Genomic DNA, 27,594 nt, shown 5'->3' with positions numbered 1-27,594 from the left:
TGAAGCAATACTTAATGCTACCAAGTTAGTAAAGGCATTGGTTGAGAACATTCAATTTTTTTACTTTTTTTCGCTTTTTCTACAAAAATAATAAACTTTGTAGAAAAGAGCCAAAAAATTAGTAAATTTCTCAGGTAAGCAGGTCTGTTTTTAAAATTGTTTCTCTATTTTAATGCAAGTCTCTAGAGAGTCTATTTTTGATATAAGGTCTCTAGAATCTATATTTTATCAAAATGGTCTCTAAAGTCACTTTATTGCCTTCGTCCAGTGGCGATTCAACAAAAAAAAAAGATCAGCGAAAAGGTTGAAAATAAAGTAAATTATTTGTAGTCTGACAACTGTCTCATCATTTATACAAACTCGATCATCGTTGTACTTATTCTTAGGTAGCGTCCATTTTTTACGTAACGCTAAAATTGGGAATGTTTGACCCCCCTCCGTTACGCTTTTTGTAAGAAAAATTTCAAATTTTTGTATGAGTCATAACGCTTGAGCCCAACCCGCCTCCCCTCCTCCCTCTCCCTCGAGCGTTACGTAATTTGTGGATACCGCCTTATGGTTTTCTCAGAGAGAAGCCAGCCACGGGCTGCAAACCTCGTTAATAAAGATAATAATAATAACTTATCGAGGATGGAGAACATTGTATTCTAATGCCTAATGAAGTGTGACATGGTTTGTACATGACCCCCAAAAGTTCGGGCTCGGGAAAAAAAACGATTGAGAATATCTATACTGAATATCCTGGGAAACTAACTGTAATATTAGGGGGGTCCGTAGCCTTGATGTTACGCTTTCGCTTCATAAGCGGAAGGTCATGGGTTCGATTCCCAGCCCCTCCACAAAATACCCGTCCAGCCATCAGAAGACGCCGCACGGAGGACCGTGCTTTGGGGAGCACATCCATCCTCCGTCAGTATCAGATGATGACTGAGACAAACTGACCCTCTTCGCAGGCAGCTAGTCTCAAAAGACTCAGGAACACGGCAAAACGAACCCCCGCAATAACAATGGATTATGGCTTTTATGGAATTTGATTGGACTAACAGCAGAGCACTCTCCTACCTACTCGGTGTGAGAGCAAAAGTAGAGAGAGTGTGAGAGAGTGAAAGTAGATGTAAATATAGATTGGTTGAAAATAGATCTGTATCGGTAAAGAAGATACAGATTAACTATGATTCCGGCCACGAGCACAGAGTGCCTTTCAAATAAGTATAAAGAAAAAAACTGTAAAATGCGAACTTCGTCATATTATGTTTTATGGTAGTTTTTATAAGGAAAATGTGAATAAAACATAAATGCTATATAAATAAGATGAACCAGCCTAGGGCTGAAAGTCTTAATAATAAAGAAAGGAAAAAAAATGTTATTTATTATTTGTATTGTTTAATCTGTTTAGACTCAGTTTTTCGCTTTGGATATGATTTTTATCTGTTACTTTCACCTTACTAGAAAAGAATTGGAAGAAGAATTTCATCATGCGGTCTTCGAGCTCAATATTTTTGTGATGAAAGCTTCTAAAACATCATCGATGGGGTGAGATTCTTCACAGACCTTGTCTCCAGCATTCGCCCATATCAAATGATAGATTGGGCTCATAACTGGATTATTGGAAACTTAAACATATTTTAAAAAAAAACGGATTATTTTGGAAAGCCGTGGTTGAATCTTCATATAAGTGTAATAAGCGGCTCTGTTTTTCTCAAAACCTATGAGCTAGTATTGATAGAAGTTGTCTCTAATCGGAGTAACAAATTTCCTCCTTAAAAAACTGTCATAGACTTTAACAAAAAATAAAAACATATCAAACCCATAAGACGCAAATGCTCTCAAAACTATGACCCTTACAAAAACACGTTCTCTAAGAACTCCTCCATCCTTTGATACCAAACCAACTAATCATTCTAACGATAAAGTGTGAATTTTTAAGGTGGAAAGTTTATCACCAGAGTATACGACAATCAGACGCTGTTTTTAACTTTTATTGGACAGATTATACAACAGTAATCAAAACTTACATTCACACCCAGAAACAATAAAAATCTTGTGGATGCTAGATTCACGTTAAAACAATTTTCGCATTTTTTATGGGCCATATTGTATATGTTCTGCGACAAATTACCGTCAGTATTCCTGGTTAGTTCTTAGTTAATCCCTTAAAAAATGTATGATTTAATTCCCACTGATATTTTGCGGAATCATTTATAAAAATATTTAGAGCAGATAATGACGGTTATTTGAAAGATTTTTTCTGTGGAATTGTTTAAGAAATTCCGGCGGAATATTTGATGAAACATTTTTCAAGCAAATTTCTCCTGAATACTTTTGCGATTAACCGGGTCACTTCGGTGCAAAGGAAAATACACTATAAAATTTTCAGAATTTTTGCTGTTCATCCATTTGTTATTTAGAAATAAATTAGAAAATAAGAACAACCTCAGTGATTGTAAAGGCAAGCAGTTCGGTATATTTTGTCAAATTTGTTTAATAAAATTGATTACAAAAGTGGATCCAATGAAAGATCCTAAAGATAGGACTGGTAGTAGGTTTCTTTTCAAAAACATGGTCGCATTATGCAAGTCTCTAAAAGTCTCTACTTTTATTCGAAGGTCTTTAGAGTATTTATTTATGCCAACATAGATTCTAAAGTCTCTCTTTTCGCTTATTCTCTTTGTATTGAATCCTGGTGAAAAATTGTATAGGCTTCAAAAAAACTATCAGAGAATTTCGTCTCAGATTCCCCGAGAAGCTAGGATTATTCTAGAGTGTTTGAAACCAGAATAGAAAAAGAAGAATAGAATCCAGAAGTTTTTTTTTTTAATTTTTCAAGAAACCCTGCAATAATTTCTCCGTTTGTTCATGTGAATTCTTTAGGGAATTTATCCACGTTTCCTCCCTAAAATCCAAAATTCCTTGAGGGGTCTTCGAACAAATTTTTTTTTTCTAGTATTACTCCTGCTGTTTTACCAAACATTTCTTAAAAAGTTTCTCAAAAAAAATCCCATGCAATCTTCAAAAGTTTATTTAATTTTTTTTACCAGTTTATACTATAGCAATTTTTCATATAATTCCTTCGTTCATTCCACAAATTTCTATAGAGCTTCTGTCCAATATTATTCGAAAAATTTCTTTAGAAAATCCTGCGGAATGCTATCCCGAGATTCGATTGATTTTTTCGTTTATCTTGACAAATTATTTAAGAAATCTCCTCAAACTTCCTCAAGAGTACAGGAGTTATTAAAGAGATCCTTGTTCATTAAGGGTGACATACCCTTATCAGAGGTTTCTCTAGGATTTTGTTTAGAAATACCTCACGGATTTATATTTTCAAAAAAAAAATTCTTGGCCATTCCCTGGAGACATTCCTGGACGAATTTCTGAAAAAAAAACTCAATACCTATAAATTTTTGGAGTAGTTATTGATTGAATTTTAGAAGACGTTTTAACCGGGAATCTTGGAGGATGTACCATGGAAGTCGATGAATGAATCACTGGAGAAAATCTTGGAGGAGTTATGACCAGTCGAAAAATTTTTGAAGGTTTTCAGATAATTTCAGAAACAATCTTTAAAGAAATTACATTTCTGTTCTAAAATCCAGGTAGAACTCTTGAGGTATCCTAAATAATATGCTTGGAGAAATTCCCTAAGACAATTCGTAGAGAAATTTCTGGATAAATAATCACTAAACGAGCTCCTTTAGAAATTTCCGGAGCAAATTTTTTAATATTTGGGCAAATACCTGAATAAATATCTAATGAAATTCCTATGAAAAAATCATGAAAAAGCACATACTTGTTGTAGTTTCACAAGCTATTCTCAATTAAAAAAAAGTCTTTGATCTTAGACGGTCAAACTCCTGGCTCCTATTAGATTTCATTATGTTTTCTTGGTTCCTGTTTAATCCGTTGTGCCTCTTTTTGATTCCTTTTAGGTTTTTTTTCTGTTAAGTGTCCTTCAATTTCACTCAATCGCTACCAGCCCGCCAAAAAAAGCTTTCTTAGTCTTGTGGTAAAGACTGGTATGAAAATGAGGAATTACAAGCACAGGTGTCAGTGACATAGTTTTGTTTTTTTTTTCATTCTATACAAATTGTATGGGAGCCAACAAAAAAGGCAGTCTTCTAAGAATCATGTTGAGCGGGAAAGCCACCTGAAAATATCGGTAGAACGGTTGGAAGCAGTAGAATTACCTCAACTCAACTCATCTCAACTAAAAATCGATTAAAAATGTCACTTACTTTGTGTTTGAGCCCCTCAAATATAGTAACATTCAATTTCCAGGGTTAAAATTGTTTTCGCTTCACTGTGCACAAAAAATGCCAACGTTTGTCCTACCCATGGTTTTGAACGTGGATGCGCCTCTGCTTCGTCTATTTACAATGAATCCTGGTGCGAAATTCTAGAGGATCCAGAGAAACCTTCAGAGACTATCATGCGACTATTCCACAAGTCTTAATGATATTTTTTTTTTTTCAGATATCAAGAAACGGTTCAGGAATTCTTATGATTTTTCCATGGAATTCAGTGTTGTGAAAAACTCAAACTCTCATAACTCACGATTGAGATTTTTCATGCAAACACTGATAAAAATCCACACGTTTGATCTGTGTGTTTAAAATCGTGGATCGATCAGAACGTCCATATCAATTTGTTATGATTTTCTTGCAAACTTCGTCAGTGTTACACATTCAATTCATTCGTTATGCTTTATGGACTAATTCAACAACCGACAACAAAGATTCCACAATTTTTCCACATAAGTTTCAGAAAGTTTCCCGTTCAGATTTGTGTGCGTCAACCTATGGGTGCATAGATCATCACCCAACACGGATTCAGGGTGTTTTATTTATGGTTATCTTGTGTCAAGATCATCATGTTTAAATTGTTCGATTCATTGTTTTGCGCAAATAGCTTGTTCTGATGAAATCGATGAGTTTTGCTGTTGATTTCCGTGTTCAAAATTTCTAAATTGTCTGTGATCAACCCATAGCGAACTAAATTACGGCTGGACCTCGGGTCGAACGACTTTCACCATCATGTTTCCAAAAAGAAGAAGCAAATTCTGAAGCTGAAAGAGGAAAATTCGCGGATTCGATTATTATTTTACCAGTGAAGATGTCCGAAATAAGAAGAGTTCATTCTACCTTTCCATAAAACCAATGCATTACTTCCAGCATCAAATATAATGTATGGTTAAGGGGAAGACCCGAATTCAACTAACAGATTTTCCTAGTTGTCAGCTTTGAATAAAATGGAATATTCTAATCCCGGGATTCCCAAATTATGGATTTGCGCTCTGCTTGTTGCTGGCTCACTTGTTTGTGAAAAAAACATTCAAGTGAGCTTGCGACTCTAGACATAACCTTGACGTGTAGATTTTTTTCAGTGTAAGTTGTCAAGAAATCGTGGATGGATTGACTCATCTGTTTGATTTATTCCCTCTTTCCATAGATTTCTCGTACTAAGCCATCATTTCATGTTGGTCTGGTGGAATTATAATAATCTTGTTTGATTTGGATATTAATCCTTTTTGACATACATTATGGTTTTTGATGGGTCTTATGACTGAAACATTTTTGACGACTTGAGTGATTTTACTTGAAAATCTCAAGCGTGAGATTTGCGAAGCAGATTTCTAATGAGTTTGCTCTCGCGGGAGAGCTCATTGATTGAAATTTGTGTCTTTCAACACTGTTGTATTACGTTCAGGTGCTCCTTCAGAGTTGCTCAGTTTACATTGAATATGTTTCATGTAATCTCATTTGGTTTCACAGCTTTTTCGACGTAACATACTATTTAAGGATCTTCCCTGACTAAGTCCATTAATCCATGAAGAATTATACAATAATTATTTTATTTTGTTTGCTCCATCCATTCAAGATCTTATATAAAAGATTGATTCATCGTGGCCCTATGGATAAAGATGATAATAAATTCCTGCAATGATAATGAAGCTATTGAGTCACACCATATGACATCAAAATGTAGATATAATATCATTCTAAGATAGCTTCCTCTGAGCAAAGCGATAATAATCGATTTCAAATGAAAATGCATAAAGGCCAACTGCAACTGCAATGACGCATATGAATTTTTCTTGCTCACGGTAAAACCTATCAACAACGAAACAACAGTCGGGTAGACATATGCACTCTGACTGAGATGAGTTGTGACTTAACATCGTCGAGGTAGTTTTGTCAGACCCGTCCAAACTAACGCGTGGTCACTACCTACTACCACTGGTGGCGCTGCGGCTTGTGACTCATTGCAGGGTACCAGACGTAGTAAAAGAGGAAAAATAAAACCCATCATCAACCGGACCGCAGCAAATGAGATGCGTTTCGGCTGGCTGCTGTTAAAAGGGAAATACACTCGATGTTTGTGCTCAAGAAGAGTCCGAAAAAAATATTGAATGAGTCAGTCAGTGTTGTTTATTGTTGCAGAAAGCGAAACATTAACAACAAGAATGGGGCTGACCATTAGTTGGAACCTAGCCTGTATGTAAGCGGTGTAACTTCGGAATTTCGGTTCACGGAAAATAGACGAGTAAACAGAACAGATCGATTATTGCATGCTACCTACTTACATCCCTCACTCGACGAGCTGCCATGTGTTTCATGTCTGAAAAATTCAAAACTAAACAAAACGGGTAGAAAGACAGATATACCTCGCAAGAATCATTATTGCTCTTCATTCTGGCACATATGAAAATCTTTCCCAACTGCACATCAGCTTATCGATGTTTCCACAGAACGTGTTTGATAAGGAAGTTTCTCATAGTGTTTTCCCTTCTCTTTCTCGCCTATTGCAGAAATGAAGGTCTAAGTTACCTTCACCAGTTCCGCACGGAACCTCAACACTAGTGAGAGAGCATTTGTGCTCGATGCAGCTCGCTAACGATTGACTGCAAACCGGAGATCGACAGCAAGCAAGTCACACAAAACAGACCCAGAATGGTGTTATCATATTGCAGGTAAGTGACTGTCGAGGACTTTAATATAATAATTTCACAACAAATTCGTAAACGTTGTTCCAAATGTATTCGCTTCAGATATTTTGATAACATCTAAATCGCGACTGAGTGTGCAACACTCTCGCGTATCATCACAAGTAACCCGACTAAGTCTCGAGAGGTGAATCGTCCAGCAAATCGAGTAACATTCGTTGCCAAAATGAGTCAAAGGTCAACTGCTGCCAGTAGCAGCAGTAAACCGGTAGTGTCCACAGCCGTTGTTGCTCCTACTACTAGTGGCTCAGTTGCAACTGCAACAATGGGGTCAACGATTGTAACGTCTAAGCAAAGCACTGGGGGTGGCGGTGATGATGGTAGTAAAGGTGCTCCGAAGGTTCAAAAGTGTGCTGAGATTGATACTTTCGCGGGAAAGGAACGACCGAAACCATCATCGACGGTTCGTGCGCTGAACTTTGATGACCCTGAGCTGGGAAAAAAGGTCGCTCCCGGAAATGTTGAAAAGAAGGATGATCACAAATTGAAAAAAGAGGATTTAAAATCTTCAGCTACCGCCCCAAAGGAAGGTGACATCAAAACTAAAAGCATTCCAAGCGTTTCGGCCAAACCGTTCACAGTAAAAAAGGAAGAAATCAAAACGCTACCATCGGCAGCAACGACTACAGTGTCATCAATATCAACAAAGCCTATATCTAGTCCGGCAGTTGTATCGGCATCCAAGCCGCCGCACAGTAGTAGCCCTAAACAGCTCCAAGAAGCGGAACTCAAACCATCCGGTAGCCCATCCAAAGGAAGCTTGAAAAAGATGCACCAGCAGGCGACTGTGAAACCCGAAGAAACACCAAAACCAACTCTTCTGAAGTCATCGTCTGTTCCAGCCACCGCTCCGTCTCAACCTGCAGCAAGTGTAAAACCTTCTCCAGTCCCCCCTCTATCAGCTCAACCCAATAATCAGCTACCAACTCCGGTAATTACAACAGCAGCACCGTCACCAACTGCTACAACGGCTCCCGTTGTGTTACGTCCTTCATCTGGAACTAATTTGCAAAAGTCGGCGTCTTATCGCAAATCATCCTACAAACCACAACACTCCCATTCGCTACGATATTCCGGCAGTGGCAGCGACATTTCGAACCTTGTTCGAGTTCGCAACTCAACACTTGGAAACTCGGCTCCTACACTGTCGATAACCTCTAAGGAAGGTGGATTCAGTCAGCGGCGTTCGACTTCTTCGTCTGCCGCTCGTAGTGGAGCAGTAGCCCGTCATCGCCTAAGCTTCGTGGCCAATATTTCCCCTCGATCTCACTCGCCCATTCCTGCTAGCCCTATCGATAGCCCTCGGATCAACTCGCCCAGCATGATCCATTTCCCGTTTGTTCCGATTAAAAGAATCACCAACAAGAACAGCGATAGTCGTCGATGGTCCGTAGCTTCGTTGCCTAGCTCTGGATACGTAACAACACCCGGAAGTTCAAACATCTCCTCACAATGCTCCAGTCAAGAAAGACTTCATCAGTTTCCCCCGGTTCCGACGAATGATGATCTGCAAATGTTGTCACTACACTTTTCCAGCAACGATAGCAATCCCAGCATGGAAGGGCGCAATCTACATCACCACCATGGGTTCCACCATCTTCATCACCATCATCCACATCAACATAGCGGTTCCGGATTCAATCCTCCTGTGTCTCCTCTGGCTCCGCAATACCAACATTCGACCCAACAGCCGCTCAGTTTGCAATCTCATGCCACGCATTGCAACAGTCCCCACTCTGTCAAGTCCTCCGGCAGCTGTAAGGATGAGCTCAACAACTTTTGCGGATGCCGTTCTCCAATCCATCGCCCTCGATCGCGCAGCTTGAGTAGTCCTTCGCATTCTCCCATAACGGACAATGAGATATCTCTCATGAACACCTTCTACAAGGAACGTTTCCCCAAAGCCACCCAGCAGATGGAAGAACGACTGTCGCACTTTATCAACGAGAACAAAAATATCATCAATGACAGCGCTCGTATTTCCCAGCCCATCGTACGCTTTGTTCACCACCAAGTTCTGGAAATGGCACGTGATTGTCTGCACAAATCCCACGCCAAACTGATCACTTCTCGGTATTTCTACGAAATGAGCGAGAACCTGGAACGTCTGTTGCTGGAAACTAAAGAAAAATCCCCGGAAGCTGCCCCCGAAATCACCGCTGTAATCAAGAAACTGTTGCTTATCATCTCTCGTCCGGCACGTCTTCTGGAATGCTTGGAATTCGATCCGGAAGAGTTCTACCGCCTGCTGGAGGTAGCCGAAGGTCAAGCAAAAGTCACGCAAGGTATCAAAGCAGACATCCCCCAATATATCATCCAGAAGTTGGGTCTTAACCGGGACCCAATTGCAGAACTGCAAGAAGAGCTCATCGAACAGGCATCGTTGAATTCGTCCATCAACACCAACTGTGATTCATCGGATAACAACAATTCATTTTCACCGAATCAATCGTTTAGCGGAAGAGGGGATCTGAGCCTAAGTGGATCCATGACGTGTTCCACTCCCAAAGGATCAGGCTCGTTGAACAATAGCATCAACACGCTAAACAACAACCAGACGACGGGAATCACTAATAACAGTACGGGTTCAACGCCTGGAGCCAATAAAAGCTTCAAGGGGCGAACAACTAATGCCGTCCCTAGCGAAAAGGACTACGATATGCTCAAGTTGATTTCAAATGGAGCCTACGGAGCGGTGTATTTGGTGAAGCACAAGCAAACCCGGCAAAGATTTGCCATGAAGAAAATCAACAAGAACAGTTTGATGTTGCGCAACCAGGTTGAGCAGGTGTTTGCCGAGCGGGATATTCTAAGTTTTGCGGATAACCCGTTCGTGGTCAGCATGTACTGTTCGTTCGAAACCAAAAAGCATCTGTGTTTAGTGATGGAATACGTGGAGGGCGGCGATTGTGCAACACTGCTGAAGAACCTCGGTCCGCTACCATGCGATATGGCACGATTCTATTTTGCTGAAACGGTGCTGGCGGTGGAGTATTTGCACAGCTATGGAATTGTGCACCGCGATTTGAAGCCGGATAATTTGCTGATCACAGCGTTGGGCCATATCAAGCTGACGGATTTTGGTCTCTCCAAAATGGGTTTGATGTCGCTAGCCACAAATCTGTATGAGGGATATCTGGACAGCGAAACTAGACAGTTTTCGGATAAACAGGTTTTTGGAACTCCGGAGTATATTGCACCGGAAGTGATCTTAAGACAGGGATATGGTAAACCAGTGGATTGGTGGTCCATGGGAATAATTCTCTATGAATTTTTGATTGGCTGTGTACCATTTTTTGGAGAAACTCCGGAAGAACTGTTTGCCCACACGGTGAACGACGATATCGAATGGCCAAGTAACGATGATTGGCCGATACAGGATGAAGCTAAAGATTTGATAACAGCTCTACTTCAGCAGAATCCAAGAGATCGCCTAGGTACGGGTGGTGCACATGAAGTAAAGGAGCATTACTATTTCATTGGGTTGGATTGGAACAATCTGCTTCGACAGAAAGCCGAATTCGTTCCTCAGTTGGATAACGAAGAGGATACCAGCTATTTCGATACACGGGTTGATCGCTATAACCATGAAATTTGCGGTGACGATACAGACGATATGGAAGATTCGCCTCTGTTCGGATCGTTCAGCTCGTATTCACCGCAGTACAGAAAGCAACAAGCAGCAACAACTAATCCACCTAACACAGCTCTGCCACAAGAGCAATTGGCTTCTCCACTTCCTGGCTCAAATCTTCCATCGTCGCTTGCTAAAGAAAAGCAACAGCTTCCATCACTGTTCGAGGATAGTTTTGATGTGAATCATCCCAAGCCAAACGACATCAGCAAGCTCATCATCACACCGGAACTACGGAAGTTCAACATCAACCCATCGAAATACAAGATGCCATCGACGCCAGACTTGGAATACCTTCCAGAGCTGGCCACACCAGATCGTGAAGATTTCATCAGCCATCTAAATCTACGACCGCATGTTCAACAGCCGGTACCTACCACTCCGGAAACACCGGAAACCAACAAACGCTTCAGTGATTTCTATCCACTTTCCTCCCTCAAACAGCTATCAACGCCGGAATCGTCGCAAACGGACAGCGATGACGTCTCCCCGCAGATTCAACGAAAGCGAAAGATCGTCCACAGTCGAGGAATTTTACCCAAGTTTTCGATATCGATTGAAGACGACCAAAGTGGACATGAAACGTCGTCGTCTACGCCATCACAGGTGATCACATCGTCACCATCCAGTTCGTTGAACAACTTGAATCAATCGCGACATATCGTAAAGAGTGCTTCGGCATTGGGACTCTCGTTGATGACATCTTCGGATGATTCATCTACTGCAATAACAACCATTGGCGGTAGTGGCGGAGGTCTACACAACGTTCCAACGACCGCTTCGAATCTTTCGTCTTCTTCTGGTTGCAGTACCGGCATAACCTCCACGATGCATTCCGCCGGTAACTGCTCGAGCACAGCCAGCTCACGTGATACTTCTCCCTGTCGGGAACTCAGCCCTCTAGTCACTAATCTTAAGCCACCATTGATCATCCGAAGAGGACCTCGTGGTTTCGGATTCACCGTACACACGATTCGGGTCTACTACGGAGATACAGATTTCTATACGATGCACCACCTGGTAATGGCAGTGGACGAAGGAAGTCCTGCATTCGAGGCCGGATTAAGACCAGCCGATCTAATCACGCATGTTAACGGTGAAGCGGTTCAAGGCCTCTACCACACTCAGGTGCTACAATTATTGCTCAGTGGAGCGGAATTAGTTAGCCTACGCGCTACTCCTTTGGAACATACCAGTATTCAAAGCGGTGGCCGTAAGCGCGAACCATGGCAGAGTAAGTTCGCAAAGAAGAGTACCCACAGTCGACGGAAGCAAAAGAAGGATAACGAAAAGAAACGTAAGACGTCTCTATTTAGGAGAATAAGCAGCAAAAGAGCTAGTGCGGAGATGCAACAAATGGTGGCTGGAATACAATCACCTACGTCCGTTCCGCCCAGTAGAAGCTTCCAGTCGTTCACTAGATTCCAGGGAAGTCAGCCCAATCTAGTTGCTGCTGCAAGTCCAATTCCGACTGCTATCCAACCGGTGCCTTCGACATCGCTAACCGCATCGCCTGTCAATCGATTAAGTCTGTCGCCGTTGAATACTATCAATGCCTACCAACCGTCTCCATCGTCATCGCCAAGCACTTCTGCTCCAAGCACCCCAACGGGAACGATAACCTACAACGATGGAGCTCCGCTATATCAACGGCCATCCACATTGCATGTTTTGAAACACAAGCTTCATTCGTCACCGTGTCCCACCACAAAAGGTCTCCACACAACTCCGGCCACGGGACGACCCAACCGTAGGAAATCGGCTGACCATATGCCACTGTCACCACTCGCCAGAACTCCTAGTCCCTCTCCGCTTCCGGCATCTCCAACGAGGTCTTCAAGCCCTCTAGCATTTCCGGTTGTACATCCGCTGGGATCGTCCAATACTACACAATCGTACAGTCCAGGTGGCCTACCGAATGCATCAACCGTGGCACCACAGCCGGTTCCCGGAATTGTTACAATAAGTGGTTCGCCTACACCGCCCACAAAGAAGGGCTTTCCACGGGCCAAAACAGCCGAGCCCAGTTCTCCGTTGCTCCGAAGGGCGCTATCACCGGATCGACTCCATCCTCGAAGTGCCGAAAGCAAATGCGTTCTATCGCCCCTATGTTGCAATACTCCTCTGAAGACACCCCGACAGGTACCCGGAATATGGCGTTCCAATCAAAATTCCACCATCACAACAGCTACACCACCGTCGAACGTTACTCCGGTTGCGACTGTTCCGGTCGGAGCTTCGGCACCAGTGCAATCGCAACAAACCGTAACTTCGGCAGCACCAACAGCCTCTTCCAATACCACTACCAATACGGTGGCATGCAAAGTGGTTAGCACATCGGCTCCAGCAACAGCAACGACTACATCCTTACCGGTAGCTTCAGCAACGTCTTCAACCGGTGGAACCAGTCCAGCAAAATCGAGCAATTTGTCCCAACAGCAGCAACAGTCACAAACTAAACAACTAACCAATATGGTCGATAAAATGAGTTTAAAGGAGGACGCACCCTAAAATAAATCCACTTGCATAAGATAGGAGCTTGCTTGCTTATGAAAAAAAAATCACAGAAAAAAGACCGTACGCTCCTTTAGTTATACTTTGTTTTCACAATTGTTAGTACTTTATTTCGTTAATTGAGAGTATTTGCGATGAACGCAAGGAAAACTTGTTTATTTATTTTACGAAACCCTAGAATAAGACAGGATTGCACAGGTCGGCCAGTTCCACACTCGTGTGAACAACTTTGGCACTTATACTAGAAGAAGGAAATTAGGGAGTTTAGCTAGCGAATACTGTGTGTTGTAGAGGTCATCCAACCCGCCGCCACGCCGCCGTACATCCAGAAAGCTCTGAGATTCAAACGATTCGTAGTTTAGAACTGTGATCAGTGTTGCGGCTAGCGCGCGTAGAAATCGCACGTTTAGATTGGCTAGCGCAGCGAATGCAATTTGTATAGTGAAGCACCGAATTTTAAACCGTGTAAGGTTGTACTGCAAGTTTCAATGATTATATGTTTTATTTAATTTGATGAACCAATCAACAATCAAGCAACTATTTCGAATTAAGTAAAAAAAACAGCTGTTAGGCCAACAAACCAGAATATGAAGAATAATAATACCTATTGGAAGGATTTAAACTTGTGTGATATTTTGAATTAAATTATGTAAGGTGTGAACAATGCAACTACTGATAACACAAACAGTCATTTCAGATGAGGAAAAGAAAGGGAAACAGAACGATCGACACTGGACTTGCAGCTATCATCTTTTTTGTTAGGTTTGGACTTTTAAATGGTAGAAACTAAATGCATTCTTGAGCGGTTCGATGGAACTGTTTTTGAACCGAAAGTTCGTTAAAACCTTGCATGATGGTTAATTTGCATCCTGTACACTCTATTCTCTCGTTGAACAATTTTGCGTCTATGCATGATGGAAAACAGTCATCCTGGAATTAAAATTCGATTGCTACTTGCATTATAAATGTAATGAAATTTGTAACCAAACAACCACATAACTGAAATATCAGCAATTGTGTACTGAATCTGTTAATATTAGAGCACTCAAATAATTAATTTTAACGACGCATCGGTTTTCTTATAAATTTGTTGGTGTTTTTTGCAAATTTATCATAACGAAAATCAAAACACTGAAAATTAAATGAATTGTAGGGTATAAATATAACAGATGAATCCAGAAATAAAGGCTATATCAATCGAGATGTGATTAAAAATCAATGTAAGCAATGCGAAAATTGGAAATCAAAGCATATTTATTTTTAAATTAGAATATTTCTCATGTTTTCCTGCGGTTTCATTAGAAATCAATCCAGTAGCTATTCCTGGAATTTTTATAGATTTTTCTGCAAGGATTCTTCCAAAAGCCATTCGTCAGGAATATTTCAGATAATCGCTTCGACAATTATTCCATTTGTATTTCTGAGGATTCATTCAGAAACTCCTGTTTCTACCGAGGTTTCCATACTTTTCTGTTCAATTTTTTCAAAGGTTTCCTTTAAGGAATTTTTTAGAAATTTCTTCAAGGTCATCTGCAGTTATTGTCGGATATTCCTGCTGAATTTAAAAGGTTTTGTTAAGGCATTTTATATGGAAGAAAGTCCAAGTTTTCCAAATATTCTCGCTGGGCTTTTCGAGGAACTAGAGAGATAAAAATATAAGAATTTCCGTCTGAAGATCATTTTAAGAAATACGCAGCTGCTTTAGGAATGTCTCATTTTAGAATTATTTAGCTCAACAAAATCAATTTCCATGGATTTCTGTGCAAAAAATTGGACAAATTGATTTAAAACCGCCATATTTTTCCTCTATAGATTAAATTTGCAAAACCAAAGAATTCCTCATTACGCATGAAACGTTTTTTGACGATTCGTCAAAGTGTCAATGAAGTGACAAATTTGTTGCAAATTTATATTTTTGCTTCAAACCTCGTTCCCATCTAATGTATCAGAATGCATTCAGTTTCCTCATAAAGTTCATCCCTAGTTGTTGCTCGCTCATCTGGATATCCCACACATAAGACAGTACCATAAAACATCCTGATTTTTAACCCAAACTCCGTGGTGAAAACATCATGCATACCACAAAACACTCCCGACACATTTCTAGACAAAGCTGTTTCCGCTATGAAATCACCCTTCCTTCCATCGACAGAAGTAGAGAAACTCTTTAGCTTCACCGAATGCCGCAACAAACGGTGGCAAAGCAGCAAACAACCTAACACAGCAATAATAAATCTATACAAGTTTGAAATCAAGAAAAATAGAAACTCTCTCCCATCCTCACCTTGAGGAAAACCGAAAAGCGATATGAGATCCTTTCCACAGTATTCACATATAAAGTCACAACGTACATAAAACCGTAGAGATACAAACACGTAGAAATATCAGCAGAAATTTTCCCCGCAAAACGCCTGCTACACACAACATAGGAAGACATTGGGAAAGCCTGCAGCAAAGAGCGTGTAGGTTAGAAACATTCATCATTCGTAGAGCGTAGATTGAAAAGCAGGCGAATTATGCAAATTTTAGGGAAGCATAAATTTAGTAATCATTGTTATTGCTCCTCCGAAAACTGGTAACACACTCACAGGTTAATATATAGAGAAAGGATATTACTCCTATTGGTACGCAAGCCATCCAAGCCGAAAACGAAAAACGAAGCGTGATTGTTGCTGACTTTGGGATATAAAACACTAATTACATTGCAAATGCGTACCGGGAGATAAATTAGCACAGTTGTAATCAAGTCAATACCGCAACATAACCGTTCTCCTTCGCGCCGTTGATACGAAATACGAAATATTGTTCTCCAACTCTTTAAACTGGGCTAAGCGTAATTCATCATCATCGCACTTAAGTTCTATGCAAATAAGTGTTCGTTTTCCTGTTCATCGTTTCAAAATTATGTAAAAGTATTCAATTAAAAAGCTGGAAATGGCATATAATTTTGCCGAAATCATTAAATTTGCCTAGTTTCTTTTTCGTCACTTGCTCTTCAAGCCGCAATCCGTTTGTGCTCTGGATGTGATCGTGTACGATTTTTTCTTGATAGGAGAACCGAAAGATTCGAACGAATTTGTATCGAGGAGGAAGTTGAGAGTGGAGCTAGAAATTAAGACAAGATGAGATTACGATTGAAAATCGAATCACAAGAATTAATGATAGTTGGTTAATGTCAGGCGTACATCCCTCGGAAGAAATAAACATGAATAATAGTTGTGTAATTGGAGCAGAAAGTATAGTTCAATAGTCAAACGAAAGGGTTAGGACAAGAGAAAGAAAACATATAGCTAGCGAAGATGAAAAGACGAAGATTGAAGAGAAAGCAAAAGAAGAGATACAAATACCATAAACAGAAAACACTTATCAATGTTGCTGCAGTGTAATTGATACATAGTGATGAAATGTTAATAAACCAGAAACTGAAATCGTACCCTGTTCGAAACGAACTATGAAAATTAGATTGCGTCTGACTTTTTTATGGTAGAATTCTTCGAAACTTCCTTTACGAAAGGAATTCAATATGGCTTTGCTTTGTAAGCACGGGCTTTATCACTATGCTAAGAAAAACTCCAAAGTTTTTGGGGTTCCTAGAAAATTTTGGTATATAACTAATGAGGAAAATGCCCGAAACCTTATCAAAAACAATATAAAATTAATATTATTACGTCCAGAGGCCCCAGAACAGGTTCTGGAAGTCCTGGAAACTTTGCAAGGGATGAACGATTCTCCTATAGTCAGGCTTGATAATGCTCCTCAACATCATCAGAGTTCGGTGACATACTCTAGAGCAGCGTGCTGCCAGTGCCTCTTTGCGAGGGAGCCAAAAAATGCTAAGCAGCGAGGCAACGAAAAATGAGCGAGGAAGATGCAGCACAAAAAAAAACCGAGTTAAATTCCATCAAAAAAGGGTGCTCTCACAACTCCCCGAGGACTGTCTGTTCGGGCGGCAGACTCGAGAGTTCGTTTGAAGTGTGAGTGATGGTGAGCATCGCAACGAGAGAGAGAGAGTGTCTGAAAAAATCCTCGCATTTTTCTGCACTCTCACTCGAATCGCTTGAGGATCTGTGTTGAAAATTTTGAGTTTATTTTTTTCTCCTCAGAAAAACGGCAAAATCGCCTCCTCTTTGCCTCGCAGAGGAGTTTCTATCAAGCCTGCCTATAGTTCTACAAGACTATTATGTGACACATATATTTTGTTTTCGATTTTCTCGCTGATCTAAAATTGGTCAAACATAATTTCAGTTTGATTCTAACCATCTAGAGAGCATACAAATTGTCCAGGATACCCAGGAAACATCTCCAGGGAAGTGATTACTTTTTGAATAATTCTGAAACCTTCCTTGCGACACATCAAATTTCATGGTTTTGCAAAACAAGTTCTATAGAAGACATTTCAATAGCTTCAGGCGGCATTGGCCACATACTGGACTATTCGGGGGATATGTTGCCACTTTCGAAATGATTCTGAGAGCTTTTTTGCGACACAGCAAACTTCTTTGTTCTGCTAATAAGATCAATAGTAGAATTTTAAATATTTTTTGCATAGCTTTTTTCCGAGGATTTGGTGCCCTCAAGAAACAAGCCACTTAAGAATTGATTCTGAAACCATTACGGAAGTTAGGTGGTGTGAATTATTCTAAAAGTGGCCACTTCCCTGAGGGCACCACATCCCCGGAATAGTCAAGTAAGTGGCCAATGTAGCAATAAGTCATTGAAATTTCTTCTATTGAACTTGTTTTGCAAAACCATGAAGTTGGATGTAATTCGGTTGACTAGTTTTTGAGAACAAGTAATTTGAAGCACGCAAGTCTCGTCCTGGGTTAATTGCGAAACCATGTAATTTTTCATCGTCTAAAGTTATCAGTACATGATATTCTGGAAATGTCCCTTTAGTGTCCCACCGGAACCGATACCCAGTGATCATGTTCCCGGAATGACCAGAATAGTCTTTAAACTATAACAGGTGATACATCCTGATAAATAAATGATACATTGTTTTTTTTTTTTAATTATGACAAGGTTTTGCATATTTCCCATAATTTCCATTGTGGAACACCCTAGGTATTCCAAGAAATTTGGACCTAAATCCAGAAACAGATGTTGGTCTCTAGAAGGGAAAATTGTGGTAAAATGTACAGGGAAAATTAAACTTTAGTGATTATTAGGTATATCGTATATTATTATTTTATTTTAGAGCATACAATAAGGCGTACATGTTGATATGGAGGTCAATTATGCGAGAATTCGGGTAAATAACTACTCGGATACTTCCATGATTTACTTTGGCATCTAGGGGTTTTGTTGACCACGTTGTTTGAAACTTGGAGCTGTCCATTAGATACGAAAGACATTTTTCAGGAATTTTCATCCTCCCCACAGAATATTTTTTTTGTATAAAAATAAAAATAAAATTTTGCGGCGCGTAAGAAATCTCAAACTTTCCTCCTCCTTACGTAACTAATGGACGGCCAGTAAGACGCATTTAGGTAAGAAACCAATTGTTGCAAAATATGGGTTAAGTAGCTTAAAAAACTTTGCCAACGTGAATCATGCGTGTCAAAATTTAAAAAATCTGAAAAATAAATCGGGAAAACCGAACAAAAACGGAAATTTGAAAATGGAAATTTGGTGACCACTTTGGAGGTGGAAAAATGAACACCTAGCTTATTACGGATGAAAAACAAACTTCAATATTTTATATCATGCACGAAGGATTTAGAGATCATAATTTAGAGTGTTCAAGTTGATACGGAGGTCAATCAAAACATCAACGAAAACCAAATATTGAGGTCCTGAAGTTTTTAGTGAGGGGTGAATATCGTGATGATATGACGTCAGATCATCCATCATTAGAACTTTTTTTGAATTGATTACAATCATTTCTAACTATAGTTTCAGAAAAGCGATTGATATTTTCAAAAATGTTTGTTTTGCTCACATATTTTGTATGATGTTCATTTTACCACCAACAGCTTCATTGTTGGTGACGATAAAAATATGTGAAAATGTTACTATTTTAACTGTCTGTGCGATGGGGGAAAACTGATCCCAAATCAAATCGTAATAACCTCACGGAATTTCAATCGATTTGCTATTTTTATGATGTTTTATTCAAAAATATAATCTTGGGTCTTGGCGAAAAAGGGTTATTGTAAAAAAGCGTGTAATTTGGAATCTTTGGGCGCTTATATTTCAGACACAATTCCACCGCAGATGGGGCTATCACAGAAAACATTATTTTATATTACTCTGAATTTTATAATTAAAAAATACTATTTTTCAAGATATTGAAAAGAAATCATGAGCAGCATCAACAACTTGTGGATGTGCACCAATGTGTGTCATATTGACCCCAGAAAACAAACAAAGGGTTAAGGTGATTACAAAAGGTTTACGCGTTGAAAATCAATCAAATTGCTTCCTTATTGGTGGATAAATTTTCAACGGGGAGCGCTGTTTGGTTCTCAAGACTTGTGCTGTTGAAAATTTGAGGTGTGGCTTCGTTCTATAATCACCTTAATCTGAATTCGTGCTGCTGCCTAAGGTAATATATCTATTTGTGATGTTGTGCGCAAGAACCATACAAATTTATCATTTTCCATTAGAAACTATATGGAATCCGTTCCACCACTTTCCCTTAAAGTAAAAAAAATATTATTTAGATTTAGTAGGTTCAGATCTGCTTGGGCACTTTCATGGTTCACTTTGGCATGGCGGGTTTTTCTCGGCCGAATTATCTGAAATCTTACAATAAGAAGCACTTCAATGCGATGCATATTGTGGCCGAATATGAGCTCAGTAGCTTTAAAAATCTAAACTGTCAAGAATAGGACCCGGCTCCCTATTTTGTACATTAGGAAAACCGGAAAACCGGCGATTATGGAACTCTACAATACGCCCGATACTGGCGTGAATCTCAAAGCAAAGCCATAATCGCATGTATGAAAGTTTTCAAAGCAATTTTGAAAAAAAGTTCTAGTATGGGGGAAGGGAACGTTGTACTGAGGAATGCGTTTTTGGGACCTGACTTTCTGGGTAATGACCCACAACTCCCCATTTAGGAATCTCCGGGTCCTGTTCTCATTATTCTCAGATTTTTTTTCAGGCGTCATAAAGTACTAAGCCTTCTACCATTTTCATTGCCCCCTTTAAAATAACAGCTTTACGAGATAATCCTTTTTTCATTAACTTTCCAATAATGCATGTACCTACCCAGAGCACTGATTGACAGTGACCCTATTGCTTTTTATCGCTGCCCTGTAGCTCTCGCTCTCCCCTTCAATGGGTCAGATCACTGTCGTTTCAGTGTGAAGCCTTTTATAATTCATCACCTCGAAAGCCCCTCATTCGTGCTAGAATTTGATGACGATGGACATTTTTACAGTGCATGATGAATATCACCACCATTCCGTCGTTGGCCTGACCGATCCACAATCAGCCAACATTGGACACCACAATTCACGCTACCGGTTGGACGTTCCGTTCCAGTCAACTCCTTCGTGCTCTCCCCTCAAACGGTTTACGGCGGAAGCCGCCAAAGTCTAAATTAATTGATTTATTCTCCTGTCATCCCGGCCCGGGGTCCTGGTCGTGTTATTTTATCCTTTACCTCTCTGCCAGTCAGGATCACACCGAGGAATGGCAGAATGGTTGACGTTATGGTACACGGATCTGTCCAGGCCACCCCTAGTGAAAAATTCAAAAAACCGATAAATTAAAACGAAAAACGATTTTGTCAATTTGTGCGGGGGCCGGTAGCAACAAAAAAAATCCTATATAGATTCAGGCAGGTGGAAGGAACGCATCGATAAAAACGACCGTCAACTTACGGTCGTATTGGCTTTATCCAATCTCATCAGGTTTGCATCAATTTCAAACGATAATGACACCCAATCAATAAAAATAAAGGTGTAATGTGGTGAAATGAGAGGCGATTTTTTTTGTCGATTGAGGATACCCGTATACATATGATGATGGGGTCGCATTATGTGCAGTTCATCTATCGCTTTCGCGCGGTTTAATCGATAGGTGAGGGTGCCATGGCAGAGCTCCACCATTGCATTGGGACAAATAACGATTTTAATCGGTCATCAGTTTTAACGGTGAATCAATTTGTCAGATTATCCTCTCTTGTGAGTTTTTTTTATTGCATCGTTCAATGGTCGACTTAATTCAATTCGATTTGCATTTTCAACGTGTTCGAATGCGTTTCGAATGATTGTTACGAATCTTTTGCTGGATTTAATTGAGTCGTTTCTAAGTAGATGAAAAACCGAATTGAATACTATACCATTTAATTCCACTAGAGTTTGTATCCTTTGACAGATACGTGTATTTCGACCTCAACGATCCCCGGTCGGCCCAGGATCTTTTCGTAATGGAAATTTCCTTGGGTTCCCTGGGCATAGACTATCATCGTACCTGTTACACGATATACGAATGCGAAAATGTCAACTTTGGCCAAGAAAGCTCGCAGTTAATAACTGGGGAAGTGAAGACGTAATGCCAATAAGAAGAATAAGTCATTGGAAAAGTGAAGAAATTCTTATTCACGGTAATGCTGAAGAACTATGCCCATCTTTGTAGGGAGCACGGATCTACGAAAGTGCGACCGTGCATGTATATTATAAAATGAGTGATATTGGGGAGAGGAGATACTCAAATCTCAACACGATGAACGTAATATGGTTAAATAGAATTCATCCATTTTATGAACTAGTCAACCGAAGTGTTGTTTATTTTAGTAGGTGCTTCCATTACAGTAGTATAGTTTAAAATAATCATAACTAAGCATTGCACGATATTTTCAAGCAGCCAGAACCCAGGGTATGCCAATCAATGACCACTCGCAGAATCTATCTCAAGGAATTCTAGTGAGATTTTTGGCTAAAATTTCTAATAAATTTCTGCGGATTTACATGATGGATTTCTGATGAAATCATTGAGTAAATCTTTTAAATCATGTAAAACTTTTCAGACAATCTTGTGAAACTCTAGACAAACTTTTAATGAATTTCTGTCTTATTATCTTATTGCTTATTTCCGACACTTTTAATTTACTTCATCGCTACTGGGATCGTATTTTGCAACAATATGTGCCATATATTAATTCATCTCCCTTAGCCGAGTGGTTAGAGAGTAGAAGCATTAGCCATAGAACGCTAATGTCGCGACTGTTCGTGTGACCAGCATCTTGTTTGCCACACTCTGACAGCTTGAGTACCGGGTCTATAAGTGTCAAATCAATTTTTTCGACCAAAATAAAACATTCTCTACAACATGGCACTGAACAAGCAATCAAAAACTTCAACAGTAAGTAACAATAAAATAATTCTAATTTGTGATAACAGCGCCAATAGCGTTCTACTACTTACACTACCCGTCATAAATACGGACTCACTAAAATAAGTATTGCAACACTCAGCTGAATATCATCCCCTTGATGCTACAACTAGATAACTCGAAATTTGAAAATTTTGACTTTAATATGTGAAAACATTATTCTCAATTAGATCTGCAAAATATCCACAGCTCATAAGGGTGTGGTTCAAAATACATATGTTGAAGTTTATTTTCCAATCATATTATCTGCGATTAATCATCACCTTGTCAAATAGTCATATTTTCAAAGTTGCACATCTCAAAATTTTGATTTTCAAGTTATCTAGTTGTAGCACTAAGGGGACGATATTGAATCACCCTGAAAAGTTTAGCATCACCTCAAAACAGGTAAATTTACATTGCTATATCTCGAGATCCTTACGACTTGCAAAGAAGCGATCTTCAGCAAAGTTGTTCAGGGGATCAAGGACATCCGGAAGGCAAATATTTTAGTTCGCGATTTTGCCGCAAGGTGGCGGTAGTGAGCATGTAACATTGAGTATTTCAAATAAGTTCTAGCTTGTGATCCACAAGAGATAGAAAGTTCGAGTCTTCGGCAAAGTTGTTCAGAAGGCCAAGGACATCCGGAAGACAAACGGTTATGTTCGAGATTTTGCCGCTAGGTGGCGCTAGTGAGCATGCAAAATTAAGTATTTCAAACTAGTTTTATCTTTTAATCCACAAGAGAAAGAAAGTTCAAGTCTTCCAGTTCAATCCAGATTTAATCGAAATTTTGCGTCTTCAGCAAAGTTGATCAGAAAGTCAAGGGCATGAAGTGAATCTCACCTGAAACACTTGAATATTAATTGAATTGGACATGAGTCACTGGGATATGGAGCTAATCAAATCTGAAGCACTTGAATATATATGCTCACTACCGCCACCTAGCGGCAATATCGCTTGTCTGTCCAAACTGCTTGTCTTCCGGATGTCCTTGACCTTCTGAACAACTTTGCCTAAGACCCGAACTTTCTATCTCTAGTGGATCACAAGCTAGAACTAGTTTGAAATGCTCACTACCGCCACCTAGCGGCAAAATCGCGAACTAAACTATTTGCCTTCCGGATGTCCTTGACCCCCTGAACAACTTTCCTGAAGATCGCTTCTTTGCAAGTCGTAAGGATCTCGAAATATAGCAATGTGAATTTACCTGTTTTGAGGTGATGCTAAACTTTTTGGGAGTGATTCAATATTCAGCTGAGTGTTGCAATACTTATTTTAGTGAGTCCGTATTTATGACGGGTAGTGTATATTTCTATTGGTTAGAATCCGCAGCCACAAAGCAAAGCCATACTGAAGGTGTATGGGTTCGAATCCCGGTCGGTCCAGGATCTTTTCGTAATGGAAATTTCCTCGATTTCCCTGGGATTTCCATCGTACCTGTCTATATCGTGTGACATACGAATGCGAAAATAGGCTACATTGGCAAAGAAATCTCTTAGTTAATAACTGTGGAATTGCTCATAAGAACACTAAGCTGAGAAGCAGACTCTGTCCCAGTGAGGACGTAATGCAAGAAGTAGAGAAGATGAATACAGCTCACTTTCTAAGTTTATGAATTGAAGGTTTCCTTATAACTTCCTAACAAATCGGATTATTATTTTCCATTTTAATTTTTTTTATTTATCAGCTTGAAGGCCGATGGGTCCAAAAATATTAGAGGGACCCAAACGCAAAGAAGTGTAAGTGACATTTTGGTCGCAAATACTCATAGACTTTCGGTGCCATGAGCAGACGCCTAGTCTTATTAGAAAATCCAGACATTTTTACCGAAATGCTGGGATGCCTAAGATGCTACTGGATCAGTTATGATCTTCTGATACACTGCTTGGTTCATAGTGAACAGCACCGACCGATTGCGGCCTTTGGACAACCGTTTCAAAAAGAAACGATCTTTTTTATCCAATTCGCTTTAGGGTAAATGTTCCAATAGTGGAGGTACTAAGCACGGTTAAACTTCATTTAATCCCTCAAAATTCAAGAAGCGTAATGAACGTACATATTATTGTTGTAACAGGAAGTAACGCAGTAACCATCGGCATGTCAGTGAAAAATAATACCTCCACTATCGATACACTGTTCCTTTGGTTGCGGTATATTTTTAATTTGTGTTCCTATAGTTGCGGTATCCGTGGTTTTCTTATGGAGTCCTCCACTATAGGAACAATTTACCGCAACTATTGGTACAAGTGAGAAAATTTTAAGCAGTTTTGGTGATATTTCATCAATTTTGAAGCAATTTGAACGATGTTTTCAGATATATCGTGTATCAATTAGCCAATACGGCGATTGGCGGTGTAGGATCTGTGGCTAATTTAATTAAATCAGTGTAAATGACACTACCGCAACTATATGTACACCCACAACTAACGGATCACTTACCCTAGTCGTTTCGTTCAAGTAGTGGTTTTTGAATAAAACAAAAATTTTAGAAATTTCGAGTGATTTCGCCATCTTTCAGATAGAAACTAAATAATTTTGCTAGAATTGATGTCGGATTTACTTACGCAATTGTGGAGATAGAGCGGGGCGTTTTTTAACACCGAAGCGATCAGCTAGCGTTCCATGCTATTGGTATCATTTATCGCAGCTGATTTCGCCATATTCAAAATTTTAGAATAACTGACACTGATTTTTCTTGACACAAATGTTTAACAACCGCCCCGCGCAATACATTAGACTTTATTTTGATGGAATTTGAAATCAAAGCTGAACCAAATTCACGAGTTATACTAACAATAGGTTAAGGTATTAAACCATATACACTGAACCACAAATCAACCCAACCTTGACTTCTTTTGAATTAATTCAGCTCTTCCGTGGGATAACCCAAATTTAGGTTAACTGCCATATACCTCTCATTAGGTAGTTTTCGAAAAAAAAACAACTCAGTGCAAAAAAAAAATCTACCCAGCGTTGACTTCCTGATCCATAGCAAAAAAAAATGCAAATTCAAATGTAAAACGCGATAGTCCCAATTATTCGATGTTAAATTTTGTACATGATCTCATCTACTGTGAAAATTTTTGCGTGCATTATTGGCCTCGCAGTCTTATAAAATTCTTAATACAAAGACGTTAAATTTATGCCTTGTTAAGATTTCGACAGATCTTGAATAAACAGATTAAATCTCCAATTTTTCCCATTTACGAGGGGATGCAGTACCAGCAGCAGCAGGGATGATAATGGCACTAATTGCTTTGCTAAATTGTTTCCTTCGTGAATGTCCTCCCCCGGTAAATCGAGGAGGGTGACATCTTGAGTAGCGAGGTAAGAGTAGCGATAATCACAACCATCATCATCATAATCGTAACAATAATAACAATAGAAAACGGAAATCACGACGACAGCCGCCATCCAGTCGTCATCATCCAGTTAACGCCGAACGATTGAGTGACAGTTGACAATAGGCTTCGTCGAGGGTGGTAGGATGCAGTCTGGTGCTAACGATCCTTGCGTTGACAACGCAGCAATGGTGTCGCGAGATATGCCTTATGCGTCCAAAGAGGGCACGTTTCAATTGTAAGGAAAATGGATCTGAGTGAATTGGAGTGCCATCATTAAAAGTAGCGAATCCTAATTCGAGTTTGGATAGCACCCTGCAATTTTCAAGATTAACTTCTCACGTTCTTTTACGCAGGGCTGAGAGCGAATCAGTTTTTAGTTGGATTTGAATGTTTCGACGCCATCTTCGAATGAACTGACAGCACTAGCGAAAAGAAACATGCCACCCATTTTTAGATAGTCCAGCGAGCAATTGTTTTGGAGATAAATTTTCTCATTCTCATTTTTTACTTAACACCCGTTATCTGAGACATTTTGGAAGTATATAATTAAAAAAAAAAAAACAAATTTGATTTTAAATGGTACTCGATCAGATTACGGATTCATTTTCATTTAATTTTTCACAACTATAAGTCAATATTTTCTCAAATCTGGTTACTAAAATAACTAATAACTAAAATAACTAATAACTAAAATAAAAAATTGACATCACTCTTTGCTACCAGCCCTGATCACGTGATATGTGCATTAATTTCTTCAGATTCAAAAGAATATAACGGCGTGCTCGTCCGGAAAATCTTGAGAAAAGAAAACCAATTTGACTTCCTACATCATTAGTGGCCGGTTCACCTTTCCTACACTAGATCAGGAACGAGAATGATAACATATCCAAGAAAAATGGATGGAATAATGAAAGTGTACTTCAGACAGATTTATTAGCATTTCTTTTCATCCTTCCATGGCTCCACAGTAGTGCCTTGGCTTGGATCAGAAAGACCAAAAGAAACTTCAGTACACGTAACTGAGTTCTACATACTGCGGAAAATCGTACGGCTTCCGAAGAGGAGATTCTTGCAGGCTGCAGCCGAACGACGTCATTAGAACTGCTACAGAGCAGTTTTTCTTTTCATGTTTCATCACTTCACTTCCTAAATCCCATCATCAAAAAATACGAGTGGGGACTCGAGAATAATTTCCTCGCTAAGCCTTCTGACAATCTGGGGGTAGAGAAAAAGGTTACATTGAAGGATCCAAGTGCTCGGAAGCAACTGAACCGGTAATAATAACGTGTAAAAAGGAATTTAATAACAATAATCATATTTCTTATTGCTCGAAGAAAATTACGACTGCATGCAAGACCCCTGGAATGAACTTGGCACTTCCCTATCTACGAAAAGACGCATATGAGCTAACAAAAGAAAAAAGAAAAGGTATCGTCTATACTTACCGAGAGCTTCGGTAAAGAATGGAGCAAAATCTTAATTAGATTTTTTCCCTCCGAAATGACTTCTGGAGGCAGACAATGGAATCATTGACAGGTCATTCTGAAAGCAGTAGGCACTAAAGTCGGGAACGGTGAGCTACCCATGGAAGCAATCTTATACTCATTAGTTTCCGCTTTTCGGTTTCATCAGGTTCTAGACAGAGTATGCAGGTGCTGTGTCCTGTTCCTTGGTGCAATTTGGGCTTGCCAGCTAGCGTAAATCTTATAATTCTTTACCATTAGCTGTTCCAAAACTTAATGGGCTAAGAGAGGGATTAATGTGGTTGGAAC

The 27,594-nt window shown here is 39.6% G+C and overlaps 1 protein-coding gene across 6 annotated transcripts in view; it reads left to right on the top strand.

Moving 5' to 3' along the window:
* Positions 1-16,612, top strand: part of LOC5567874 (microtubule-associated serine/threonine-protein kinase 3) — a 55,341-nt gene extending 38,729 nt beyond the window's left edge. For 4 of the 6 annotated variants that reach the window (XM_021855002.1, XM_001651858.2, XM_021855003.1 and 1 more), the window contains 2 exons: positions 6,809-6,970; positions 7,049-16,612. In XM_021855002.1, the coding sequence (XP_021710694.1) occupies positions 7,170-13,148 (5,979 nt within the window). In that variant the 5' untranslated portion in view covers positions 6,809-6,970; positions 7,049-7,169 and the 3' untranslated portion in view covers positions 13,149-16,612. Of the gene's footprint in view, positions 1-6,258; positions 6,544-6,808; positions 6,971-7,048 lie in introns of those variants that run through there. The other 2 variants (XM_021855005.1, XM_021855004.1) reach the window with 2 other exon arrangements.
* Positions 16,613-27,594: the final 10,982 nt, after the last annotated feature.

Source organism: Aedes aegypti, chromosome 3, assembly GCF_002204515.2.
Source record: "Aedes aegypti strain LVP_AGWG chromosome 3, AaegL5.0 Primary Assembly, whole genome shotgun sequence".
NCBI lineage: Eukaryota > Metazoa > Arthropoda > Insecta > Diptera > Culicidae > Aedes > Aedes aegypti.
This window is presented reverse-complemented; position numbering and strand designations above follow the sequence as displayed.